Source organism: Centroberyx gerrardi, chromosome 4, assembly GCF_048128805.1.
Source record: "Centroberyx gerrardi isolate f3 chromosome 4, fCenGer3.hap1.cur.20231027, whole genome shotgun sequence".
Classification (NCBI taxonomy): domain Eukaryota; kingdom Metazoa; phylum Chordata; class Actinopteri; order Beryciformes; family Berycidae; genus Centroberyx; species Centroberyx gerrardi.
Window position 1 is genome coordinate 30,191,262 of NC_136000.1, and position 25,664 is coordinate 30,216,925.

The following is a 25,664-nucleotide window of genomic DNA, read 5'->3' on the forward strand; positions in this document are numbered from 1 at the left end:
TCATTGGCAGTAGAAGGTGAGAACGTTTTCCTGGTTCCCTCTGACCAATAGGACTGGAGGTCTCAGGTCATGTGACAGGAAGTCCAGCCAGGCCAGGTAGAGAGTACTGGGACACACACCTCTCCTCCCCACTGGCATGGTGCTGTCAGGACACACATGCACACACACACACACACACACACACACGCGCAGACACGTATAGTCACAGACAGGATATACAGACATACAGAGTCACACCAGAGGCGATTTCATGAGTTGTTGAAAAAGTTTAATATTATACAATGGTTCCAACACAAGAACCAATCACATTCTGACAAAAATCCAGTTCTCAAATTCTCTCGGTCATTAGATTTTTCTGCCTAGTTCCACTTTGTGTTTGAATGGAAAATGGAAGAGAGAATCCATGATGCAATGTTATGCTACACACCATGTTGGTTTTTATACCCTATTGTCACTCCAAAAATAATAATTTGTTCGGGAAGATATTCCATTCGACGTTATTTTTTTGTTTACAGCATGTAGCTAGCTAGCCTACCCAATTCCGTTGCATCCAAATAGCTGTAGCCACAAGCTAGCTAGCTCACTAGAGTAAAGCATGATTTCAAGATTATATTTCCGGACATATGATTATGGATTTTATTTGGGTACCATGAAATGAATAAATACAAAATGGGTCTACGTAAACAAATAATGTTGAACAAACCGAGAATTTGTTCCAATTCTTGACTCATTCGGTGAAACGCCCCCTAGTGGCGACTTTTGATAGAGCGAAGCGACGCAAAACTGATTGTGTTTGGTCTGCATATACTATCTACATGCAGACACTATATACTATCTTGCTGCAAGGGATAAGGACATGCCATGTATTTCCAAGGCCTTCCCTGCTATTCTGCACTGTCTACTATCTCATAGGGACTTCCATAAACTAAAGAGAAGAAACACTTACATAACAATCAAGGCAGCTTCTCTGGAGTAGTCCTGCAGAACCTCATTTAGACGGATCTGACGGAGAGACTGAATTACACAAAGAAAGTGTACGATTTTAGGAAGTTGGAAATATTTGAGAGAGAGAGAAACAGAAAGAAAAGGGTGGGAGGGAGAAGTGTTGGTCGTATTTCTTTCTTCCGAACGCTAGAAGTGCTGTATGCAAATGTGTGCATTTGAGCATGCATTAGCGTGCGTGTGTGTATGTGTATCCTGTATAAGTGACCTTGGCTCTGTTCCTCTCCAGATCCTGGTCAGTGATCATCCAGGGCTGCTCCTGTCCTCTTTGTGGCCCAGAATCAGAGCCCTCCTTGGGGTTGGTCTCCAGTCTGAAGGGGTCCAGCATATTCTCAAACTGATGAACACTGGAGCGCACAGAGACACATGGGGATAAATGGGTATTGCTGAAAGTCAGTAATAATGTAAGTCAAGTTTGTGTTTATTTGTTTTATGTATATTCTGATGAGTTAATGTTTTCCATGAAATTTGGTAGACAGATACAAAACAATTGATCAATTTTTAGCCATAACTATGAAACTAACGGACATAGAGACTTGATTCCAAATCCTAAGGGTATATTTACAGGGTCAACAAATAAATTTAACTTAAAATTGAAGTGATAGGAATGATGTCTTTGTATGTATCAGCAATTTGGTTCTTTCTCACAAACAAGTTTTGGCGGCCTTACTTCCCAGGCTGCGGTTTCAGGTAGATGTCGGGAAGAACTTGGACATCATGGAAACCAAGACGGAACTTCCTGATCAGTGCCAACACCCTGGAAAGAGAAGGTAAAGATGTGATGTTTGAGTCATAAAGTTATAATATAACAGAGCCTCACCCAGTTAAAACACTCTGACTGTACACCACACACAAGAAATTAGGTAGCAATAACAATGTGATACTCCATAGGGAAATTCTCTTTTCTTTTGCCCCCTCCACAGGGAGGTCAGAGGTTGACAAGGTTATCCATAATAAAAAAAGCCACAGCATTAAGATCACTGATTATTTAATCACTGATACATCTGATCAGTTCATCACTCATCCATCTGATTGTATCATTACTCTGATTGTATCATCACTGATCTGATGATTGTGTGAGCCGTGGTGTTTAGGAGATTTGTGATGCAACTATGAAGCCTCCATGGTGACTTTGGAATATGAATGATGCCATAGGAGTGTAGCAGTACGCCTAGGTAGTGTCTTCATCTGAGAGAGAAAGGAAACAAGAAAGCAAGGAAGCAAGGAAAGAAGGACGTCTATCGCTCCGCAGTGGGGGAGGTTGGTGCAGACAACATGAACACTAGGAACAAAGGAGCGAATGACTGAATGAATTAAAGGTTCAAAGCGCTCACTCCTCTCTCTGCTGCTCCTTGCTGTTTGTTTCTCCTCCCACAAACACTCTGACCTTACACCTGGCCCAGCGCTTCCTCCGAGTCAGCAGGTAGGGCAGCAGCAGGGTCAGACCTGGTGAAACACACACACACACACACACACACACACACACACACTTGAAGGTGGAAGCCGGATCCACATTGAGGGAGGCAGGTAGCAGATAGATTGATAGAATAGATGGATGGACAGATGATCAGACCTCCATCATCCGATAGCCAGTATACATCGATGGTCTTCTTTCCTTGTTTATTCTGAAACACAGTACCAGGCTGAGGCTCTGTTGCCATGGAGACGTGGTCAGCTGTGAACAAGTTTATAAACCACAAAAAAATATATATTTTTATTGCCCATGATGGAAAATTGGTCTAAGTTTACTTGAGATGTTTAACTGGCTGTAGATGGAAGTTGCCACAATACATAAAATACATGAATCCTAATCTCATGATCATGCATATACATACATGTAGTGATGGTTTGAACATGGGCAGGGGCAGAGATAGTGTTCACACTCTCCGGTCCTCCATCAAAGCCTGGGTTGACTGGAACAAATAAATAGGAATATTTTCTGTACATGGACTTGTATGGTGTAGATACTTGCAGTGGGTAATTTTAACAAGGATTAATGGGAATAGAAATGCTCTTGTGAATGCAAAATGTGCAATGCATCCTCCTTGTTCACAACAGATTTGTTAATTTTGAAGAAACTGGCTGATATATAGTAGAAGTAGCAGTAGTCAGTTTGTTGATTCTGGGAAATTAATTGACTGTGAATTTACTCTGTTATAATGCTCTCACCATGGGATTGAGATGGACTAGAGAGATCCAGTCCCTCCTTCATCCTCAGCACACACACCCCATACTGTAGGTCGAATGCATCACTGAAACACACACACGTCTGCATGAATATATGTGCACGCACACATACGCACAACCACACACTTTGTGCTGTCTGGTATTGCAGGATCATCTAATGCAATGTGTTCTCTGTTGTGCAAGTTGCATTATGTCTCAAACATACATACACACAAAATATGAAGTGAATTTAATCCCACTGTACTCACTGCAGTGTTCCTATGTAGTTGTGTGCAGCCTGAAGTGTGTCTCTGCGCCAGTCTTTCTTGAAGCCCATCAGCAGAACATTAGGCCTGATACGACCCAAACCTGCCCCCTGGTGGACAGTAAACAACATCACAACAAGACGAGAGTATGAGGAGAGGAGAGGAGAAGTCATAAGGCTTGATAACACTCAATTTACCCTGCCTCCTGAAAGAGAATAGAATAGAATAGAATAGAATAGAATAGAATAGGTCAAACTCTGACCTGTAGCAGCATGTTAACTCCAGATCGTAGGTCTGTAGCCACCACTCCTCGATAGAATGACTTGACCCTCCGCTGGTTCAGCCAGGTAACATGACTGTTGCTGCTCGCCGTCTCCATTGCAGATGGGGAGGAGTCACCCTGAGAAATACAGGGAACAGAGGAAAATGATTTTATTGTCCTACTGAAAAGGCTCTAACAGCTGAGACATGTCAGTTTTAGCAAAACTAAACTATCTCCTTTTTCAAATTTGTTCTCCAGTCTTGTAAGACTGTGATTTTGCTGATTCAATGATAGACCAAATGTCATCTTTACTCTGTGACTTTTTCCAGGCAGTAGTGAGAGTTGTGTGAGAGTAGTGTATATGTGTGTGTGTGTGTGTGTGTGTGTGTGTGTGTGTGTGTGTGTGTGTGTGCATGTTGAGCTGAACTCACAGTGACCACATTGCCACACATCATGAGGCTGAGGCCCTTGGTGAAGGAGTTGACGAAATCCACCAGAGCTGGCCGACTGCTGGGAGGACCCGTTAGCACCAAGCACTGGGGTCTGCAAGTAACGTAAAGTAATGTAAAGTATCGTAAAGTAATGCAAAGTAAAGCAATGTAACACAAAGTAACGTAAAGTAACGCAACAGAACGTAAAGTAACACAATGCTTAATGTAACGTGGCGTAATGTAACGTAGCACTAGCGTAATGTAACATAGTGTAGCGTAACGCAACGTAACACAAAGTAACACAAAGTAACGCAGCGTAACGCAACATAACGGAGCGCAACACAATGTAATGCAGCGTAACATAGCATAGTGTAACGTAACACAACTTAGCGTAACACAATTTACCGTAACGTAGCATAACGTAACGTAGAGTAATGTAATGTAAAGCCTCACAAAAGTTTCATGATTCCCCCTAATGGCCACTGTAAAGTAAAGTCAAGTCAAATCGAGTCAAGTAAGTTCATAGTTATCAAACCTAATGTAGCTGGTGTACATGTAGGGTCACCTGGGTGAGGGTGTCTGATGTTGAAAGACATAAAACACCCAGTGATCCCAGATTACATTGGTGATGATGTGTAAAGTAGATGTATGTATAAACCAGTTTGAACACAATCTTTCTACTGTGAAGAAATGTAGAAAAGAAAGCCACTGTGCCTGAAAGAGTGCTGGATATGGTGAGGCTTTTCGAGAAATCTAGGCACTCTTGGACCAACAGACCTTCACCACTCTTTCAGGTACAGTGGCTTTCTTTTCCACCCACTTTCATTCTACTTTCGAAACTGTTAAAGAATGCATGAAGTTGTAATGAAAGAATGAAAGAGGGGAGTCCAATGACCTGTAGTATTTTTATTCTTTATTTTAGACAGTAGCAAAGTAGCAAGGAAGATGGAGGTGAGAAAGTTCCGGTGGCATTTACTGTCTTTATTGCCTATTTTGGTCTTTGTCTCGAATACGACTCGATTTGCTTTGGTCTCGGTCTTGACTTGGTCTCGACCCCCTTTGGACCTGTCTTGACTCAAACTCGACTCGACCTGGTCTCGGAATTGACTTGGACTCTTGACTACAGCCCTGTCCTACAATGAATGTAAGTTACTAAGCTAGCTACCTTTTTTTCTGATGAAGCCCACTCACCTCTAGCGCTACTGAAAAGTGTGCAGCCCATGTTGACCGGGTCTCTCCAGCCACCCGCTTTACCCAAATTCTCTTTCAAAAAGTCAGTAAAATCCCTCATTATGTGTGTGATGCACTGCGTAAGGTGAATCGGTAAGGATTCTAGTCTGTCCTGAGCCTAACCCTCACCGGTAGTTCTTGATGTGGTCCTCCACTAGGTTGAGGCCTACACAGTAGGACAGGGCCATGTTGTAGGAGCCTGCCTGCACTGATGAGCCCCAGTTCACGGCTAATGACAGAACAAAGCAGCACAGTTAGTAGCAGTAAAGACGGTTAGCTGGCTTATTGCGGTCTATGCAGTAAAAAGGGCAATCATGGTGTAGGAGCTATGGAACTGCATTTCATAGCTGGAGATGGAAGCAATGTTTAATTGGTACTGTGTGTGTGTGTGTGTGTGTATACCAGGCCTCTTATAGAGTGCGTATCCCAGAAGGAACAGGACAATGCCAATGGCGATGAGGGCTGCCCACCAGGTCAGAAGGAACATGATTACCACAGAAACCACAGCGCCTAGCAACGATGCCCACTTATTGTAGAACCTGAAGGATGGGCGCCAACCTGTAGGGATATACACACACACACACATGCACGCACACACATATACACACACGTACACGGATGCAAATGCCCACACTCACTCTGTATCAACCATGCCTTATGTTTTCCCATAACGGTTGGATTTTAATTTCAACATTTGATTTGGTGATTCTTGCATTTATGCAATCATCCATCCATCCATACATGTATTTTTCCACTCAATCATGTAATGTATTTATCATCCATCCATCTACCCACTAATCCCATCCATCTATCCATCCATTAAACCAACATGTGTCGTCTCTGAGCCTTCTACCTGGTGAGTTGGTGATAGAGGCGTGGAAGCAGCTGAAGTTGATGAGAGCGTAGGAACAGAGGAAGAAGTTGGAGATGATGGGAGCGATGGTGTTCAGCTCCGCTGGTGGAGAGGAAAGGAGGACAAAGACAAGAAAGACAAAAAGGACAGAGTATAATTTAAGACAGAGAGAGGGTTCAACTGTGATTTAATGCAGTTGAAAACTAAAAACAAATTATGTGTTATGTATCTTTGTCAGCTACAAAAGGCAAAGACTTGCAAAGGAGGAGATGAGTTCTATCCATGTCGTTGCAATTCCTACTGGTCACCTATAGGGGTCAGCGATTACTCACCAATCAGGATGAAGCAGACAGCGATGATGTACGTCAGGATGTAGCCTCTGAGCGGTTCGTCGTTCTTCCCATAACCTTTCCCAAAGAAGCCGATGAGAGGATAGAGGTTGTCCTTACACAGACACTACAAGATGAAGGGAGAGAAAATGACGAGAGAGAAAGAATATCTGCTGCAACATGTTCTTTTATTTCTTATAGGTTGTCTTTAGGTACCGGGGGATGGACAAGATGTAAGGTTTCAGCGATAAATCAAAGAATGTGTGTGCGTGTGTGTGTGTGTGTGTGTGTTCTTGTATTTCTATACTTAAAGGGTAACTTCGGTATTTTTCAACCTGGACCCTATTTTCCCATCTTTTTGTGTCTAAGTGACTAAAGGGGACAACAATTTTTGAAATTGGTCCAGTATTGAGCGAGATCGCTTCAGCTGGCAGCCGTGAAACGGGCTGCAATGTACCCTACCCTATGTACCCCCTAAGGACCCTACAGAGAAATGAAACGTTTTTCTTTACCTTTTGCTTGATCCGGTCTGTGTGTAACCAAGTCTCGCTCAAGTCTCACAAGAGTTGAGTTGTTGCAGGAAGTTACACACAGACCGGATCAAGTGAAAGGTAAAGACAAAAACGTTTCATTTCTCTGTAGGGTCCTTTCCATAATGTTGTCAGACACTTATAATAACAATCTGAGCCTGTCAGTGGCAAAAACAAGCACTTTTAGTGGACGTACATTGACGGTGCGATTTGCCCCGTTGGATTACATTGCAGCCCGTTTCACGGCTGCCGGCTGAAGCGATCTCACTCAATACTGGAGCAGTTTCAAAAATTTTTGTCCCCTTTAGTCACTTAGACACAAAAAGATGGGAAAATAGGGTCCAGGTTGAAAAATACCGAAGTTACCCTTTAAGGTGACCCAATATCCTCACAATGGGCCTCATTCACGAAACGTGCGTAAGATCAGATTTGATCTTAAAGTGTACTTACGAACGTTTCCACGAACATTTCAGCATTCATCATTTTTTTTCTTACCTGAATTTGTTCTTTGGTACGATCAAAATCTACGTGTGTTTGGAAACATGCGTGGGGCATTACGCATGAACTGGTTTCTGCTTAAAATGCCTTATTCTTTAAGGGAAATCTATTAAAGCAGTCCCAGACCTCATATCAACAACAAAATGTGTTTCAGGCCATTTGTAAGCCTGGTGATAATAACCATATTAACAAAGCTAGGCCGATATGAACAAATTCATAGGCAATTCTATTCAATTGGAAACATGAGTGATTAAAGTGATTAATTAGTATCGTATATTATCATATTATTATATTATGTATTGATCAATAAAGTTATATCTTATCTTACCACAGGAGCAATAGACTGTGCACATCAAAGCACCGTCTCCAAACGCTTTCCCTATTTAAATCGCAAACAATAACACACCATAAACATTCAATTAATTTGTGACGCCAACCTAAACCTCCTACATGTGGTTTCCCCTGTCCAGGAGGAGCCGCGACTCGGTGCTGCAGAACAGCAGGGTGTCGTGCGTCTTGAGCAGGTGCTGCTGGAGACGCACGGCGCATATAGGACTGAATGGAAGTTAAATTAACCAGACTCTCAAGACTAGTTTGTCTCTAGGTGATAGAGGTTCTGCCTTGACCACATTGCTAAAGCCACACCTGATAAACCTTCAGACCCCTCAGCAGCGATCATATAATTATCATACGTGCACTCGCTCCGCCACAGAGCGAGCGCAGCATACTGAGCTGGAAGGCTGTTGGATGTGTTATGACCCTGGGTCATAATTTGTATTTGAGTGTGTGTTTTTGTTGTTTATCCCTCCCTGCCTGAGGGTGGTGGTGTTCACCCCGTTTGTGTGTTCTCCAGTTTGTTGAGTTGCAGGTGGCGGCTGGTGATTGGACGGGTGACTGATGGCGCCTATTTTAAAAAGGGCGTCTGTCCGATGCCGGCTCACTCCTTCTCCTTCCTGGCTCCCAACCAGACCGTGCTGTGCTGTGCCACATGAATACTGTGTTGACCTAGTGGTGTAGATTGACTTTGTTATTAAGAATGTAAATAACTTCTGAGAGAGCAGTCCCGGTAGCCATAGGGGTGAGAAGCCTTTTTTCTGTTTTCTTGTCTCTTGTTTATGATAGGGAGGCAGGTAAGCTGCTTGTACTTTTGTTTTCGTTTGTTTAAGTTAGGTAAGTTAGTTACTTTTTTTCATCATAGATCGTTTTGTTTGTTATTTTGGCTGTGCTCCCCCCGACGTTTTGCTACCTTATTGAAGAGTGATTAAATAAATCAATTTTGTTTGGACTGCACCTGCTGTGGCACGGGTCATCTTTGGGAGTTGGGAAAGAGGGGAGTCACTTTTATGCTATGCTCGGTTTTCCCCTAGGCCGGGCGTAACATAAATTGGGGGCTCATCCGTTTCTTTTTCTCATGTTTCGTCGGGTAGGTTCGGTAGGTATTTTGACCTATTTTTGTTTCATAATTTTGGTTGACACTTTTTTCTTGAGTGGCACTATGGATTTCGATTTGGACGGTTTTGCAAGAAATCCTAGTTTGCAGCAAGTGAATAAATGTAGAAAAGTGGATTTGATGCTCATTGCGAATTTGTTTAATGTGCAAGTGCCGGTAAATGCGAGGAAAGAGGAGCTGAGAGAGCTCGTGGTTGAGAAGCTGGAGGAGGGGGGTTTGCTTGAGGGTTCATCCACTCCAGAGGGAGAAGGGAAAAGTGACGTGGAGCTCCGAGGTCTAGTGCCGCCCGTCACTCCCACTACTCCCACAGATCCTCCTATTACGTCGGGGATGGCGGCTGAGGAGCTCCGGCTGGCTCTCCGCATTAAAGAAATGGAGGTGAGAAATCGGGAGTTGGAGGTGGAGGCTATGCACCTTAGGGTGAAGGCTTTAGAGCTGGAACGCCAGCCTAGTGTTGCTCCCCATTCACCTGTCATGCAGCAAACCCCGTACTCTCCCCGTGGAAGCTTCGATGTGAGCAGGCACATTGCACTGGTTCCACCTTTCAGGGAGTCTGAGGTGGACTCGTATTTCAACGCATTTGAGCGCATTGCAGCCACTTTGAATTGGCCAAAGGATGTTTGGTCATTATTGCTTCAGTGTAAATTGGTAGGGAAAGCTCAGGAGGTGTGTGCCACCCTCACAATTGAACAGAGCTTGGATTACGAGATTGTTAAGGCTACTGTGTTACGTGCATATGAATTGGTGCCTGAAGCATATAGACAAAAATTTAGAAAATGTGAAAAGAGTGTCAACCAGACTTATGTTGAGTTCGCGCGTGAGAAGGGAGTGCTTTTTGATAAATGGTGTCACGCCAGTAAAGCTAAGAATTTCGCGCAGCTGCGAGAGCTTGTGCTTCTGGAGGAGTTTAAAAAGTGTCTGCCAGAGCACATTGTTGTGTATTTGAACGAACAAAAGGTTGCGTCTTTGGCTGGAGCTGCTGTTCTGGCAGATGAGTTTGCTTTAACTCACACGAGTGTTTTTCCACCTCCCGTGCGTCGCGAATCCCCGGTACGTGACAATAGAAGAACGCGTTCACCAAGAGTTTCTCGGGGCAACTTTTCCCCCGGGGGTGAAAACCGTGCGTGCTTTTACTGTCATGAACCTGGCCACCTCATTGCAGTTTGTCCTGTGTTACAAAAAAAAGAACAGATGAAGGGTAAAGGGCCCTCTGCTGTTAGTCTGATTCAGTGTGGGCCAGTCGCTAGCCAACCTGAACTTTTGACAGCAACCTTGCCAACAAAAGAAATTGACGATGATTTTAAGCCTTTCGTTACGCAGGGTTTTGTTTCTCTGACTGACAATGAGGTGGACAGGGTTCCCGTTACTATTCTGCGAGATACCGGTGCGAAGTATTCTGTGGCTCGACGTGGTGTCCTGCCTTTTTCCGACCAGTCGTACTGTGGTTCAGACTTATTGGTGTGGGGAATTAAACTGAGTGTTTTACGCGTGCCGCTTCACACAGTTATTTTCTCCTCCTCCTTTGTGTCTGGTACAGTGCGAGTTGGTGTGCGTGATCAGCTACCTGTTGCAGGAGTAGATTTCATCCTCGGGAATGATTTGGCTGGTGAGAAAGTGTTTCCTACTCCCGAGGTCACTGAAATCCCCACTGCTGATGTGTGTGTTGTTGCTCCCGCTGCGCTCGATTTGCCTCCCGTTTTTCCGGCGTGCGTCGTGACGCGTGCCCAGGCTCGTAAGCTTGGTGATTTAGTGGACCTTTCCGATTTTTTTTTTGAACGCGTCTGATGATCCGGTCAGCCCCTCTTCTGAACCTGAAAGTGTGCCTGTTACTGTGGATGTGTTGCCTAATAATATGGATTTGTGTTTGGCAATAGATAAGGATCAGCTTATCCAGGCTCAGCAGTCAGATGGTACATTGGCTGCATGTTTGTCTGCAGCTCAGGAACAGAGAAATGCTTCACAGCCAGTGTCTTATCTGTTTGATGAAGGTGTGTTGTTGCGTAAATGGTCGCCTGTGTCTGGGATGGAATGTGATGTGGTCTCCCAGGTTGTTGTGCCGAAAGAGTTCCAGCTCCAAGTGTTAAGTTTAGCTCATGATCACAGTCTGTCCGGCCATTTGGGGATCAAGAAAACATATCATCGGGTGCTCCGATATTTTTTCTGGCCAGGGTTAAAATCCGATGTCACCAAATTTTGTCGATCTTGCCATGTTTGCCAAATTACTGGAAAACCAAACCAGGTTATTCCTCCGGCTCCTTTACATCCGATCCCGGTAATTGGCGAACCTTTTGAGCATGTCATAATAGACTGTGTCGGTCCCTTGCCAAAAACCAAGACTGGTCACCAGTACCTGCTTACCATCATGTGCGCAGCCACACGTTTTCCTGAGGCTGTCCCGTTGCGCACGTTGAGGGCTAAAGCAGTGGTGAAAGCCTTGGTTAAGTTCTTTTCCACTTTTGGTTTGCCCAAACGCATTCAAACAGACCAAGGATCTAACTTTATGTCTAAGGTTTTTTCACAGGTGATGACAGAGTTGTCCATTAAGCATCAGATCTCCAGTGCGTACCACCCGGAGAGTCAGGGCGCACTGGAGAGATTTCATCAGACGTTGAAGTCCATGCTTCGAAAGTATGGTGCTGGGTCAAACAGGGAGTGGGATGAGGGTCTGCCACTGCTTCTGTTTGCCATTCGTGAAACCATACAGGAGTCTCTTGGGTTTAGTCCGGCTGAGTTGGTTTTTGGGCACACTGTGCGCGGCCCGCTACGTTTGCTGCGGGAGAGGTGGCTTGCAGACAAACCCAGCCCCGCGCACAGCATTTTAGACTATGTGAGTTCATTCAGGGAGAGGTTGCACACGGCTTGTGAGCTGGCACGCAGTTCCCTTTCCGCTGCACAGTCTAAAATGAAGAAACAGTATGATAAGAAAACACTCAGTCGCAATTTTCAGTCAGGTGACCGTGTTTTGGTTCTGTTACCTATTGTTGGGTCCAGCCTCCAGGCAAAGTTTTGTGGTCCTTACGAGGTTGAGCGCAAATTGAGTGACACAGACTATGTAGTTAGTACGCCGGATAGGAGGAAAAAGTCCCGTGTGTGTCACATCAATATGTTGAAGCCATATTTTGTTCGTGAAACCTCCGAGGTGCCAACTGTGAACTCTGTGCCATGTGTCTCTCCTGTGGCGACTGTTGTGTCACCATCGTACAGTCCCGAGGAGGACGGGTTGCGTGGGCAGCCTGTTTCAGTTCCATGTGCGCGATTAGAGAATTCAAAAATTCTGAAAAACCTGGAGGAACATTTGTCGTATTTGTCTGAGCCGGCCAAAAGTGATGTTTGCCATCTTATTCGTTGTCACGCACCGTTATTTGGTGATAAGCCCACCCAAACTACAGTCTTGCAGCATGATGTAGATGTTGGTGACCATAAGCCCATTAAACAGCACGCATACCGCGTCAATCCGGTAAAAAGGGCTGCAATGCAAAAGGAGGTTGAGTATCTCCTGGAAAATGGCTTTGCTGTGCCAAGTTCCAGCCCGTGGAGCTCACCCTCGCTTTTGGTTCCGAAATCGGATCAAACGCCTCGTTTTTGTAATGACTTCCGTAAAGTGAATGCCGTTACTAAGCCAGACTCATTTCCTCTGCCACGTATGGATGATTGTATAGATCGTGTCGGGTCAGCCAAGTACGTCACTAAGTTAGACCTATTGAAGGGTTACTGGCAGGTGCCCCTTACACCTTGTGCATCTGAGGTCTCAGCTTTTGTTACTCCTGACCATTTCTTACAGTATACCGTTATGCCATTTGGGTTAAGAAATGCTCCTGCCACTTTCCAACGGTTAATGAATACAGTTCTTTCTGGTGTCAAAAACTGTGAGGCGTACTTGGATGACATTGTGGTGTATTCTTCCACCTGGGCAGAGCATGTAGACAGTTTGCGAGAAGTATTCAGTCGTTTGAAGGGTGCTTCTTTGACTTTGAATCTGGCTAAATGTGAGTTTGGTAAGGCTGTAGTCACTTACTTAGGAAAACAAGTAGGCCAGGGGCAGGTGCGCCCCCTGTTGGCCAAAGTCCAGGCCATCCTGGATTTTCCTGTGCCAGAAACGCGGCGGCAACTCCGCAGGTTTCTGGGAATGTGTGGCTATTATCGAGGGTTCTGTAAAAATTTTGCTAGTGTAGTTGCGCCCCTAACTAGCTTGGTAAGCCCCTCCAGCCAATTTGTCTGGACTGCTGTGTGTCAGGACTCATTTGATTCTGCCAAGGCTCTTCTATGCAGCGCGCCTGTACTGGCTGCACCTGATTTTGCACGTCCCTTTAAGTTGGAGGTAGATGCCAGTGCTTATGGTGCAGGTGCTGTTCTTTTACAGGAGGATGATCATGGTATTGATCACCCAGTGTGTTACTTCTCAAAGAAATTCAACAAACACCAATTGAATTACAGTACAATTGAGAAGGAAGCCTTGGCATTGCTTTTGGCGTTACAGCACTTTGAGGTCTATGTTGGTTCGAGCTCAATTCCGGTTCATGTTTATTCAGACCACAATCCTCTCGTGTTCCTGTCTCGCATGCAGAATAACAATCAGCGTCTTATGCGCTGGTCGTTATTGCTGCAGGATTTCAACATTGAGATACATCACATTAAAGGAGTGGATAATATTGTGGCTGATGCATTGTCTCGTGTGGGGTTTTAGAAATCAAGCATTTCTTGGGGGAAGAAATGTTTGATCTTAGGTGGGGGGGTGTTATGACCCTGGGTCATAATTTGTATTTGAGTGTGTGTTTTTGTTGTTTATCCCTCCCTGCCTGAGGGTGGTGGTGTTCACCCCGTTTGTGTGTTCTCCAGTTTGTTGAGTTGCAGGTGGCGGCTGGTGATTGGACGGGAGACTGATGGCGCCTATTTTAAAAAGGGCGTCTGTCCGATGCCGGCTCACTCCTTCTCCTTCCTGGCTCCCAACCAGACCGTGCTGTGCTGTGCCACATGAATACTGTGTTGACCTAGTGGTGTAGATTGACTTTGTTATTAAGAATGTAAATAACTTCTGAGAGAGCAGTCCCGGTAGCCATAGGGGTGAGAAGCCTTTTTTCTTTGTTTTCTTGTCTCTTGTTTATGATAGGGAGGCAGGTAAGCTGCTTGTACTTTTGTTTTCGTTTGTTTAAGTTAGGTAAGTTAGTTACTTTTTTTCATCATAGATCGTTTTGTTTGTTATTTTGGCTGTGCTCCCCCCGACGTTTTGCTACCTTATTGAAGAGTGATTAAATAAATCAATTTTGTTTGGACTGCACCTGCTGTGGCACGGGTCATCTTTGGGAGTTGGGAAAGAGGGGAGTCACTTTTATGCTATGCTCGGTTTTCCCCTAGGCCGGGCGTAACAGATGTGCTTGGACACCGCAGGAAGAAAGCTCCTGTCAAGAGCTACAGTCAAAACCAACAGTATTATTATATAGTCTAAAGTCTGAGCTTACCATCAGATGGAGATGCTGCTTGAATTAAACCAGTGTCCAACTCCGCTGATGACTGGACACCTGACAGCACAGTCTCCATATTATTCCCCCAATCCTTTTGACAGCGCCCTGCCCTCCGCCTGGAGCTAATAAACTGCATCTATTTGGAATTAGACTAACCCTAACCTGACTTAAGTCAAACCGTTTCTTTTTCATTTAATTCAAGGTGTGTGTTTCTGATGTTGCAGCATTGACAGCATCAGTAATTTCTTGCCATGTTTTTTTTTTCTCAGTTGCTGTCACTCCACCGCTTACACTTTTAAAAAGTTCACTCCCGACAACAACACTTCTATTTCAGAGTTTGAATTTTTCTTCTTGGGTCTGTTTGCCATTCTCCACCACTCCAGTAATGCTTTCCATTTGCGCACGACCCTTCAGACAGCAGGCCTTTTATGGAGTTGCCAGGGCGTCTACCTATGCTAATCAGCATCAACAGGCACGCGCATCCAATTAAGGAACAAGTGGCATTCATCATCAGATACACCTGGAATACGCAAAAATCGAGACTCTGCGCATGCTTCATGAATCCCACGTTGGTTTTGCGTAGGCATGTTTCTTAAGAACAAAAGTAAGAACAATTTAAGAAAAGTTTCGTGAATGAGGCCCATTGTTAGAAAAATTTGAAACATCTCATTTTGTTCTGCCTTCACTTCTTCAAGGGGTTATTTTAGGATTAGGATTGGGGTTTAGGATTAAGATTAGAATTAGGTTTAGGATAGGGTAAGGGTACGTGCATATGTGTATGTGTGTGTGTGCGTGTGTGTGTGTGTGTGTGTGTGTTTAGGTGTGTGTGTGTGTGTGTGTGTGTGTGTGTACCTGGAACACCTTAGGAGCAGACACCAGGCAGGCCAAAGCAGAGGACAGTGTCGCTCCAAAAATACCAGCAGTGACCAGGGGGGCAAAGCCTGACACCATGCTCATTGTCTGGAGAGAGAAATTTACTGTTTACTAATTTGGGTGTCACCCATGATGAAATTGTTTGTTTGTTCATCCATGTGTCACACATGATATCTCAGACACTGCTGGTTGGATTTTAATCACACTTGGTGGAAAGCTGAAAGCTGCACTAGGCAGCTTCACACTTTGGCGGCCTCAAGTGGCAGCAGGTGATAACTGCATGAGTTTTTGAAAGTTTGAGGGACATCAATATGCTACAAATCCTGTAAGGTGACGTCAGTAAACTACATGTCTTCTTCTTAGTGCCTAGTGGAAGTGGAGGTGGTAAAGAGGTTCAGCCATTGTTGGTGAGTCCAGATTTCTCTGGACAGAGAGAAAGTTTTATATTTTGTTCTTAAAGAGTAACTAAACCCCAAACCCAAATCTGTGTAAAGCCTGACATCTCATGGTAAAAAGCATGCTACTGAAATTGCCATCTGCTATTGGCAGATCTTTGGTGCTAGGTGATGTCACCACCTGTTGTACTCTATAGAAGGTGAAAAATAGGGTAAAAATAGGGTAGGGATGGCACGCTCTTCTCTGTTGTAGCCCCACTTTGTGATTTACAAAAAATCTTGCTTAGTGCCGCTTTAAATTGAGAAACAACAACCCTCCAACTAACTTTAACCCAAGTAAAGAAAATGAACTGAAGTCAGAAAAGTCAGATGAACACATTTCACTTGTTTTTTTATGCGTTTGTGTGTGTGTGCATGCATTGCATTGACCTGATAGTAGTTACTGATGCCATAGGCGCACGTGTTATTGTTGATACAGTCAGTGAAGTCCCATCCATAATGACAAGCCAAACCAACACAATCATCACTGGTGGATGAGGACAGAGTGTCGTTTACCAGGCCAGATGCGTCCCGCACCACACAGGCACCTGGGGGGAAACAAACACACACAAACACACACACACACACACACACAAGCATGCATGAGCACAGAGAAACACACAAGCTCATTCTTTCTCAAATGCAGAGACATGGAGCTGAACATGCAAATTGTACTGATAAACGTATTTATTTTATGCAGCTTATCAGTAGACTATTTCTGGCATCGAATTGCAGCAAATGCCGTTTCTATGCCTATTCATAGTATTCCCATGATGTCACATGCATTTCCTACCAATATGGTGCATTACAATACACACAGCTCATTGGCTGTGTTTGTCATTTGATTGTAATCACCTGTTAATTTATTACAATCACCTGTTATTTTCCTACCAAGCTGGCCGTGTGGTGCTGTATCAGAATACTATGAATATCTGCATGTCACCATTAGAACACAAAAGCCTCCTCTCTACCTGGAATTAAAATGTCTTCCATAACCAGATCATATTCATATTGTGTCTAGATATGTTTTAGCTGGATTACATTTTTGGACACAATTATATGGGATTTCTCTTTCTCACGCCAAAACACAGATTGCCGCACACAACACTTCTTCTAAAATGTTTACATCCTTTAAAATTAAATAGTAAACAGCCCATCTTGCTTGTTCCCCATCCACCGGTATCCTGACAATCCATTTTTGACAGATATGTCACAATCCGAGTTGCCTGCCACCTGTTTGTTTCAGTGTTTCATTACATTTACACAATGTGGCCAAATGCTTCCTGGTCGGATCAGTTTACACAGTTGCTATATGTGGACTGGAGACACATTGTGTTAACACTTTGTTGTTAGTGTGGATCGATGACTCCTTGCAATTACACTTACTTTTGCTGTTGTTAAAGTGGCCAAATGACCACCTCTGGAGGTGGTTTGGGTAATTGGATCTTCAATGTGAATTTACACCTGGATTTGAAGGGTTTTTGCTTCATATGAACCCAATCTGTTTTGTTATTACATGACTTTGTTAAACACTCAATTGTGATTGGCCAATGAATGCATCCTGAGGTTGTTTTTTATTTTTTTATAACAGATCACTGTTTCTCATCTAATCATATCACTCCACAGTCAAGAAGTCCAGTAAGACCAGCTCACTATAAATTACCCCTTATGTATAAATGGATTTTAAAGTCCTGATGAGGTAGGTGGGGTGGACATACCAATGGTAGCAGCGATGATGAGGTAGGACAGAGTGGTCCAGAATATAGCCATCAGTGTTCCTCTAGGGATGGCTACTGCCGGGTCCTGGGGGCGAGAAGGAGAGAGAGGTTAACTCATGAGGTCACTGCATGGTAACGTATGGAGCTTGTCTTTCTTTTTATCTCTCTTTCTTCCTGTCTCATTTTTAGCAGTAATTGAATTTCAAATTTCATTTTAAATAACCACACATTAAAGTAAAAACAATTTCACCTTGGTAGCTAATTTTCCATGTCATAATGTACACCTATTTAACCTTTTAAAATTAATGTTTTCTTGTACTTTTATATCAAAAACCCATTACTTTTACTTCAAAGAAAATGTTGTATCTTTGTTTATGTCATCCCATACCAGCAGGTGAACATAAAAATTCCACCCAATAAAACCATCACAGATTTTTTAACGATCCCGCCTCTCCATCCTTCTCATGAAATATAACTGCCTTTCTTTTCCTAACTGATATTCCATTGGCTTACACTTTTGAGTGATTTCAATATGAAATACATTACCAGTCAAAGGTTTGGACTCACCTGATTGAATGTACTATGTTTTTCATTCTCTTAAAACCATTTTGATCTAAAGGCTTCTGCTTAAAAGCTTGAAATGTGTTTTTTAGACAAATATAAATAGTGAAGTTGATCCTATGTATGAATTTCTTTCCAAAGCTTTTGCCTTTCCATCAAGGCAAAGGGCAGCTACTGTAAAGAATAAAAAAAATAAGATAGTTTTTATTTTACACTTTTTTGGGCACTGCATAATTCCATTTGTGTTATTTCATAGTTTTGATGTCTTTACTATTATTCTAAAATGTGGAAAATAGTAAAAAAAAAAGAAAAATGTGGTGTGTATAAACTTTTGACTGGTAGTGTAGATCAAATTACAGAAGCAAGATGCTCTCAAAATGCAGTTTCATTATGACTTAAGTTTTGTGCTTGTATCTGCACAAAATGAAAATTTAAAAAGAGATTTTACTCAATTGTATTTGATGGTTGAGTACAATGCACGGCATTTTCATCTAGGACTCCAAAAGAAGAGGAAGAGGGTTAGGGGGAGAGAAACGCACAGAGGACAAAAGGAAAAGGAGAGAAATAGAAAGAGAGAAAGAAAGCACGAGACAGAGACATAACATACTTTCAGATCTCCGGAGATGTTGGCGCCCGCCAGGATGCCCGTGGCCGAGGGGAAGAAAATGGAGAACATGCCAAAGAAGCTGCCCTCCGGTCCGCGCCAGAGGGGCACAAAATTGGCAGCAAAGATATCCGCTATTGAGGGGAGGAGTAGTCAGTTTACTAGAGAACTGAGAAGAAGTAATAGATCAGTGTAATTAGTAACTTTTGCTACTTCAATCATATCATAATGCCTTATTTCCATGTATAATTTGAGAAGATTAAGATCAGTGATTCATGATTAACTGGGGTAAAACACACAGAGAATAGACTTGCTTTGTTGAACATAAACTAAATCGTGATGATCAAAGTGGTTAAAATGTTACAAGAACTTTGCATGCCCATTTCTCAAGAATCCCTGATGGGATATTGTCACCTTTGTAGCTAAAGAAACCCTTGGCTTGTTTCTGTGGCGAGGCAGGGATGACGGTTCCAACGACGTAGTTGGCGAACGACACCATGATGACCAGGAAGAACAGAATCTGGGCCTGGGGGGAGGAACACCCACACATGCAAACACGTATGTAAACATATGCATGCAGTCACACACATGAATGCAAGAATACACACTATTGACGTTATTCACACAGCGGCCATTTTGAACATTTGGAAACTCTATCAGGAAGATTGGCATATATATAAAAGTAGCATTACTTAAACTCATAAGTGAGGACAAAATACAGATAAACCTAACAATTACCAAATTAGCTAGCAATCTCGAGAACAACAACAACTTTTTGAATTTAGCAGGGAAGTCAGTTAGCTTACTAGCTAGTTAGTAAGCTACTAGCTAGCTAGACTCTGGTAGCTAACGATAATGGACTAAATATATTAAAATGTAAACATATCCCTATGGATTCTTGAGCTTCATTCATTTCAAATATGTTTTTCAGAGGGAAATCCGTGAAATGAAATATGTTTGTATGATGTGTCTTGGTACACAGCAGTAGGACAGAGTGGGGTGGACTCGCTCTTCTAGGTAGAGTTTCCCACCACAAGTATTCAAATGGCCGCTGTGTGAATAAGGTCAATGAAGCGCTGCTGTGGTGCGGGCCAGACCCAAGTGGGTTGAGGTGATTAACGGACACTTAAATGGGCATGAAGTAATCTATGACCCCTATTGGTGAACTGCGGTGGCCCTGAGGTGCAAAACAAAATCACAAATCAGAAAACAAAACCGCAAATAAGAAATCAAAATACCATTAAAAAAAAACAAAAATACAAAATCGCGAGACAACCACCAATTAGAAAACAAAACAACAAATAAGAAACTAAAACAAAACAAAATTTGATTATTGACTTTTTCTGAATTGTTGTGTTTTGTGATTGGTTGCTTTGCTTCATGACTTTGTGTTGTTTTTTCTGAATTGCTGCATGTTGTTCTCTGATTTGTTGTTTTGCTTTGTGATTTTGTATTTTGTTTTTTGAAATGTTTTGATTTCTTATTTGTTGTTTTGTTTTCTGATTCGTGGTTTTGTTCTGTGATTTTGTGTTTTCTTTTTTTGAAATGTTGTTTGATTTGTTATTTGGATTTCAGATTTGTGATTTTGTTTTGCACCTCGAGGCGACCGTAGGGACCAGTAAGAATTGCAATATCATCAACAGGACTCTCCTGTTCCCTTGAGCTATGGTGGCCTGTAAGTGACACAAACAATAAATGTACATTTTCACAATAGAGAAGAGAAAGCTAGCTAACGGTCACTTGTGATCAGTTGAGCTAACCTTTGACTCCCACTCCATGCCAGCCAATGAGATCGCTAGTAGACATGTGACAGTGATGACGCCAACAATGCGGATGTCGTTGATTGGGTCCACTATGGCAGCTCCATTCTCCTGAGGAAGGAAGGGCAAAGACATTTCAATTTGAAGACTTTTGGACATTAAATTTATTGTTTAACTGGGTCCACACACACAAACACACACACATACACATACACACACTGTCCTACTCACATGCATGAGCTCTTGAACAGTTTCAGCAAAGCCCACGGTGTGCATGGACACGGCCACAGCATTGGCAAAGGCAAAGATTAGACCGATGGACCCACCCAGCTCTGGACCCAGGCTACGACTGATCAGGAAATAGGTCCCACCTGGTGGCAAGACATGAGGAGTGTGTGTGTGTGTGTGTGTGTGTGTGTGTGAAAGACAAGCAGAGAGAAAACACAGAGGAAGAGAGACAGTGCTTATACCATGTAAATGTATGAATTTGTACGTATTTATGCAGTTATTTAGACTGCTGTGGTTGTAATACTTTAATGTTTTTCTGTAAATTATGAATGTACGGGGACAGTAAATGCATTTTTCTGCGTGCAAAAATAATACTGTTGCATGTTGTGCGTACAGACCTCCTTTGACTTTGCCATTGGTAGCAATGGCCGACGTAGAGAGACCAGTGATCCCAGTTATACAAGAGGACAGGAGAATAATCACCCAGGTCAGACCTGACAGAGAGAGAAAGAGAGAGACAGCAAGAGAGAGAGAGAGATTGCTAGACTGAAGCTCTCATAGAACTATCCGAGCGAGAACATTTATAACGAAGCCCAGCAGCCATGTTACACGATCTACAACAGATCAACCAAGTGAAAAGTAAATAGGTGTAAAAGTGAATAGCTTTGCTTGGACGTACCGATACCGGCTTGAGCAGTGATCCAGGGCAGTCTCAGGTACAAGATCACCCCCCAGATATTCAACATGCAACGGATCTACAGACAGACACGCAGAATTACTGACTTTACCAATACACGAGATCTCATGTAACCCAGCGAGCATTTGACAGATCATGATGTGCAGGAGGTGGCCAAGTTCCATCCCTTAGAATATGCAGGTTCAACTTCAACCCAAGCAAGCACAAAATTTTTTATATCTATTTTTAGTCAGGTCATAGTATAGTATAGTATAGTATAGTATAGTACAGTACAGTACAGTATGGTGTAGTATAGTACAGTACAGTATTAGTATAGTATGGTATAGTATAGTGTAGTGTAGTGTAGTGTAGTGTAGTTAAGTGTAGTGTAGTATAGTATAGTATAGTATAGTATAGTATAGTATAGTATAGTATAGTATAGCATAGTACAGTACAGTATACTATCGTATAGTATAGTACAGTATAGTATACTATAGTACAGTATAGTACAGTACAGTAAAGTATAGTATGGTACAGTATAGTACAGTATAGTATACTATAGTATAGTGCAGTAGTATAGTACAGTACAGTACAGTATAGTATAGTACAGTACAGTACAGTGTAGTGTAGTGTAGTGTAGTGTAGTGCATTGCAGTGTAGTGTAGTGTAGTGTAGCGCAGTACAGTACAGTGTAGTGTAGTGTAGTGTAGTGTAGTGCATTGCAGTGTAGTGTAGTGTAGTGTAGCGCAGTACAGTACAGTGTAGTGTAGTGTAGTGCATTGCAGTGTAGTGTAGCGCAGTACAGTACAGTGTAGTGTAGTGTAGTGCAGTGTAGTGTAGTGCATTGCAGTGTAGTGTAGTGTAGCGCATTACAGTACAGTGTAGTGTAGTGTTGTGTAGTGTAGTGCATTGCAGTGTAGTGTAGTGTAGTGTAGCGCAGTACAGTACAGTGTAGTGTAGTGTAGTGCATTGCAGTGTAGTGTAGCGCAGTACAGTACAGTGTAGTGTAGTGTAGTGCAGTGTAGTGTAGTGCATTGCAGTGTAGTGTAGTGTAGCGCATTACAGTACAGTGTAGTGTAGTGTTGTGTAGTGTAGTGCATTGCAGTGTAGTGTAGTGTAGTGTAGTGTAGTACAGTACAGGCCAAATGCAAAGATGTAGAATATCAGCTATTGGCAGCTACAATACAAAAACATCGGTATCAGCCTTCAAAAACCCATATCGGTCGAACCCTACTCACCATGACTCCCTGTACCCAGCCGAAGCGTGTAGGTTCAGGCGGTGGCTCCTTCCCCTCCTCCTCCTCCTCTTCCTCAGAGCCTTCTCCTCCTACCGTCTGTCTAGCTGCTGTCTCCTCATACAAGGGAGGGGGGCTGGAGTCCTCCTAAAAGATGGAGACATAGATGGAGGTCTATTGGGGTATTTCTCTTACAGAATGACCATTTTTTATTATCAAGCTGCATTTTCTTTTGGACCCGCATTAAGAATTTCCCATGGAGTAAGCTCAATTCTTCCTTAAGATTTTGCTGAAATACTATGAAAATTCATATTAAACAGAATTATTACATTTATATCCATGAGATCTAATAAAAATGTCCTGTTGTTGTCAGAACAAAAATAATATTCATGAAACGAATTCAACACATAAATTACCATGTGAACTTAAATCCCAACACAGACACACCAAAATCGCAGTTACTTGGATTTACTCTACTATTACTATTACTGTACTACTACAATGATACTTTTCTAAGTTTGTATGTCGTTCAAATATAAGATATTACAGTCTCAATGGACACTAACAAAGCAAAACTGAACTCGTTATTTCAAACGGCCATAACATAACATAACATTTAAATGGATAGGCTATAATTCATAGCCAGCATGATGATGCAAATATACAAAAACAAACAAATATAAACAAATATAAATTATGACTCAATCGTGGAAGGATGTTGGACTATATTTAATTGGTACAAATTGATAATTATGTTGACACAAATTATTCTTATTCTTATTATTATCTTATTTCCTCATAATGAATTACCCCTCTTGTAATTTAGCCCTCTTGTAAATTACAGCATATCTTTATTTTCTTTCTTTAGTTACTTGTGGAGCTTTAATAATGAAGTTATTTTTGTGACTATAAAGTTTTGTTAGTTGTGTGTAAGTATGTATGTATATGTGTATATGTATATATATGTATGTATGTGTATGTATAGGTGTATGTTATATTGTATGTATCAATTCACAAAAGTATTGTAAGTATTAAGAGATTCCTCACCTCAGGGTTGGCATGCAGCTGAAACAGGGAGGGTCTGAAGCGCCTCCGTCTGCCCCACACCTCTGTGTTGGCATAGAAGTCATAGTGCGGCGGGGCATCCAGAGTCTCGTAGCCCACCGGGCCATCGGGTCCAAGGGATGCCACGCTGCCCCCATCGATGTAACGGTGGTAATAACCGGGCTCGTCGAACCCTCCTGACGCCGGCTTCCCATTGGTTACTGATAGAGGAAGTTGGGGTCTGAGGGCAGCCAGGTGAATCCCCTCGCTGGCTACTGGTAACTCCATTCAGAATGACAGAATGGCCTTTACTGTATTTTTTACAAGGTAAATTCTGCGTGCGAGAGTTTGGAGGTTTTTGCTCCACCCAGGCGGTCAGTTGGTTGATCAGAGAAACAGTCAGTCAGACAGTCAGCTGGTTAGTGCAGTTTATGCACAACAGACCAAATCCTTTTCTTCAAATGTTGGTATATTTCCATTTCTCACACACAGTAAGTCAGTCAGTCAGTCAGCCACACAGATGCAGTCAGTCCTTAGTTTAAAGTGAATGAAGGAAGCTTTGTTTTGAGGGTTGGTTTTTATATATGAACTCAACAAAAGCAGGAAGAGCCCTAGGCAATGTAAGATGAATGGTCAAACTAGACTTATTACTGGAATTATTAAGTGGCAAATGGCCGTTTTCCCATTGCAGAGTCAACCCAGACCCATACTGTGCTGGACCAGGTACTACAGTGTACACTTTACACTGTACTGAATGGGTATACACACCCACACGGGGGGCTGCTGCCTCTTTTTTAGTATAAAATTCCCAAAAGATTTTGTCACTTCATCAAAGCGATTACTACGCAACTACTGCAGGCATTTAAAGAATCATCAGTGAAATGTCATAAATGAAGATGAAGATTCAACACTTTTCTGTTCCAAAAATCATCAGATGCTGTTCACTTGTTTTGCATTGTTAGTAATACCAATTCAGTTCGGTTCAGGTTGCCGAAGCGGTATGAAGATGCCTTGTGTGTCTATTTAGGCGATGCGGTTAGAATTATTAACTATTAATCTCCTGAGGGGGATTTCTGGTTAGTATGTAGATTGTAAACAGCATCATTACACACACAGACTGACCTCAGAGAGAGATAACCTTGACTGAGGCAACACAAGCAAAACACCGTGTGGCTGTTAGTCATGGAAATAAGTTGAAATGCTACCCTAGAATTTATTCTTATTTTATTGATCATTCTTCCCATAGACAACCAGTACAGTATTGATCAATTGTAGGATAAAAATTTAATCAAACTGCATCATATCCATCATATCAAAGGTGGACGACAGGCTGATATCGGTCAAACCGTACATAAAAATTGTGTATTTTAAGTCAGATAAGTGTATTTTTGTAGCCCTCAATCACTCTCAAAGGGCTTCACAATGCCCACATTATCAAATAAATAAATGAAAATAACTCAACTGCGGGCCCTCAATGAGAACAAGGATAAACTCCCACAAGAACCTTATTTGGAAGTGATTTTAACTTGTTTCCAGACCTATCAAGCTTATTTCATGATATTTTTAGTCAAATTATCTCACTGCACTGGCAGATAATCTTGCGGGTTTCAATACATTTCACTTGATACATGCCAATATGACTTCTTTCAAGAAATCATAAGAAGAAGAAAAATCTGGAAACAAGAAACTTTCTCCAAGACAGTTTCACTTTTACCAAGTAAATGTCCTGAAACAAATTACATTCTCCTGAAAAAATTTAAATTAACAGTTAAATTATCTGTAAGATGATTTCACTACAAAAACAAACCTGTAATGTAATGAAACTATCTGAGGTTTACAGTATCCAAGATCCAACAAATGATCAACAGAGGAGAGTCAAGAAGCTAGAGTGACATTGCTTTGCAGGTGGTAGAATCATCACACTTGTGCTAAGGGCAGGTTATTAAAATGTGCGGTAAATAAATATTAGTTATGAAAACGCTATAGTTTTAGTTATGATTAGTTATTAGTTATGACCGAGGGAGAATTAAGAGTCAAAATTGTTGCACATGCTTT

General features: G+C 42.4%; 1 protein-coding gene across 2 annotated transcripts; it reads right to left on the reverse strand.

Annotated features, from left to right (window-relative positions):
- Window positions 1-23,897, reverse strand: slc12a3 (solute carrier family 12 member 3). Of its 2 annotated transcripts, none has more exons than XM_078283275.1 (26): window positions 23,613-23,897; window positions 22,569-22,709; window positions 21,334-21,409; window positions 21,053-21,148; window positions 20,658-20,797; window positions 20,427-20,537; window positions 19,081-19,192; window positions 18,670-18,800; window positions 17,502-17,586; window positions 16,174-16,331; window positions 15,329-15,436; window positions 6,543-6,666; window positions 6,211-6,312; window positions 5,760-5,915; window positions 5,487-5,586; window positions 4,128-4,239; window positions 3,697-3,834; window positions 3,438-3,544; window positions 3,172-3,254; window positions 2,848-2,915; window positions 2,576-2,669; window positions 2,337-2,448; window positions 1,673-1,759; window positions 1,211-1,349; window positions 947-1,014; window positions 1-142 (listed from the first exon to the last, which is right to left on the reverse strand). In XM_078283275.1, exons 1-26 carry the CDS (start codon window positions 23,895-23,897, stop codon window positions 1-3), a joined length of 3,075 nt encoding a protein of 1,024 aa, XP_078139401.1. The 2 variants fall into 2 exon arrangements, with proteins under 2 accessions (XP_078139401.1, XP_078139400.1); XM_078283274.1 differs by having other exon boundaries at window positions 2,576-2,677; window positions 2,838-2,915.
- Window positions 23,898-25,664: the final 1,767 nt, after the last annotated feature.

Bases quoted from the DNA above. Each gene is read 5' to 3' on its own strand.
- slc12a3 (XM_078283274.1), bottom strand. From the start codon at position 23,897: ATGGAGTTACCAGTAGCCAGCGAGGGGATTCACCTGGCTGCCCTCAGA. The intron at 5,587-5,759 runs GTATACACACAC...TTCTGTCATTAG, and splicing joins CGCACTCTATAAGAGGCCTG to CCGTGAACTGGGGCTCATCA. The intron at 143-946 runs GTAAGTGTTTCT...GTGTCCTGACAG, and splicing joins GAAGCTGCCTTGATTGTTAT to CACCATGCCAGTGGGGAGGA.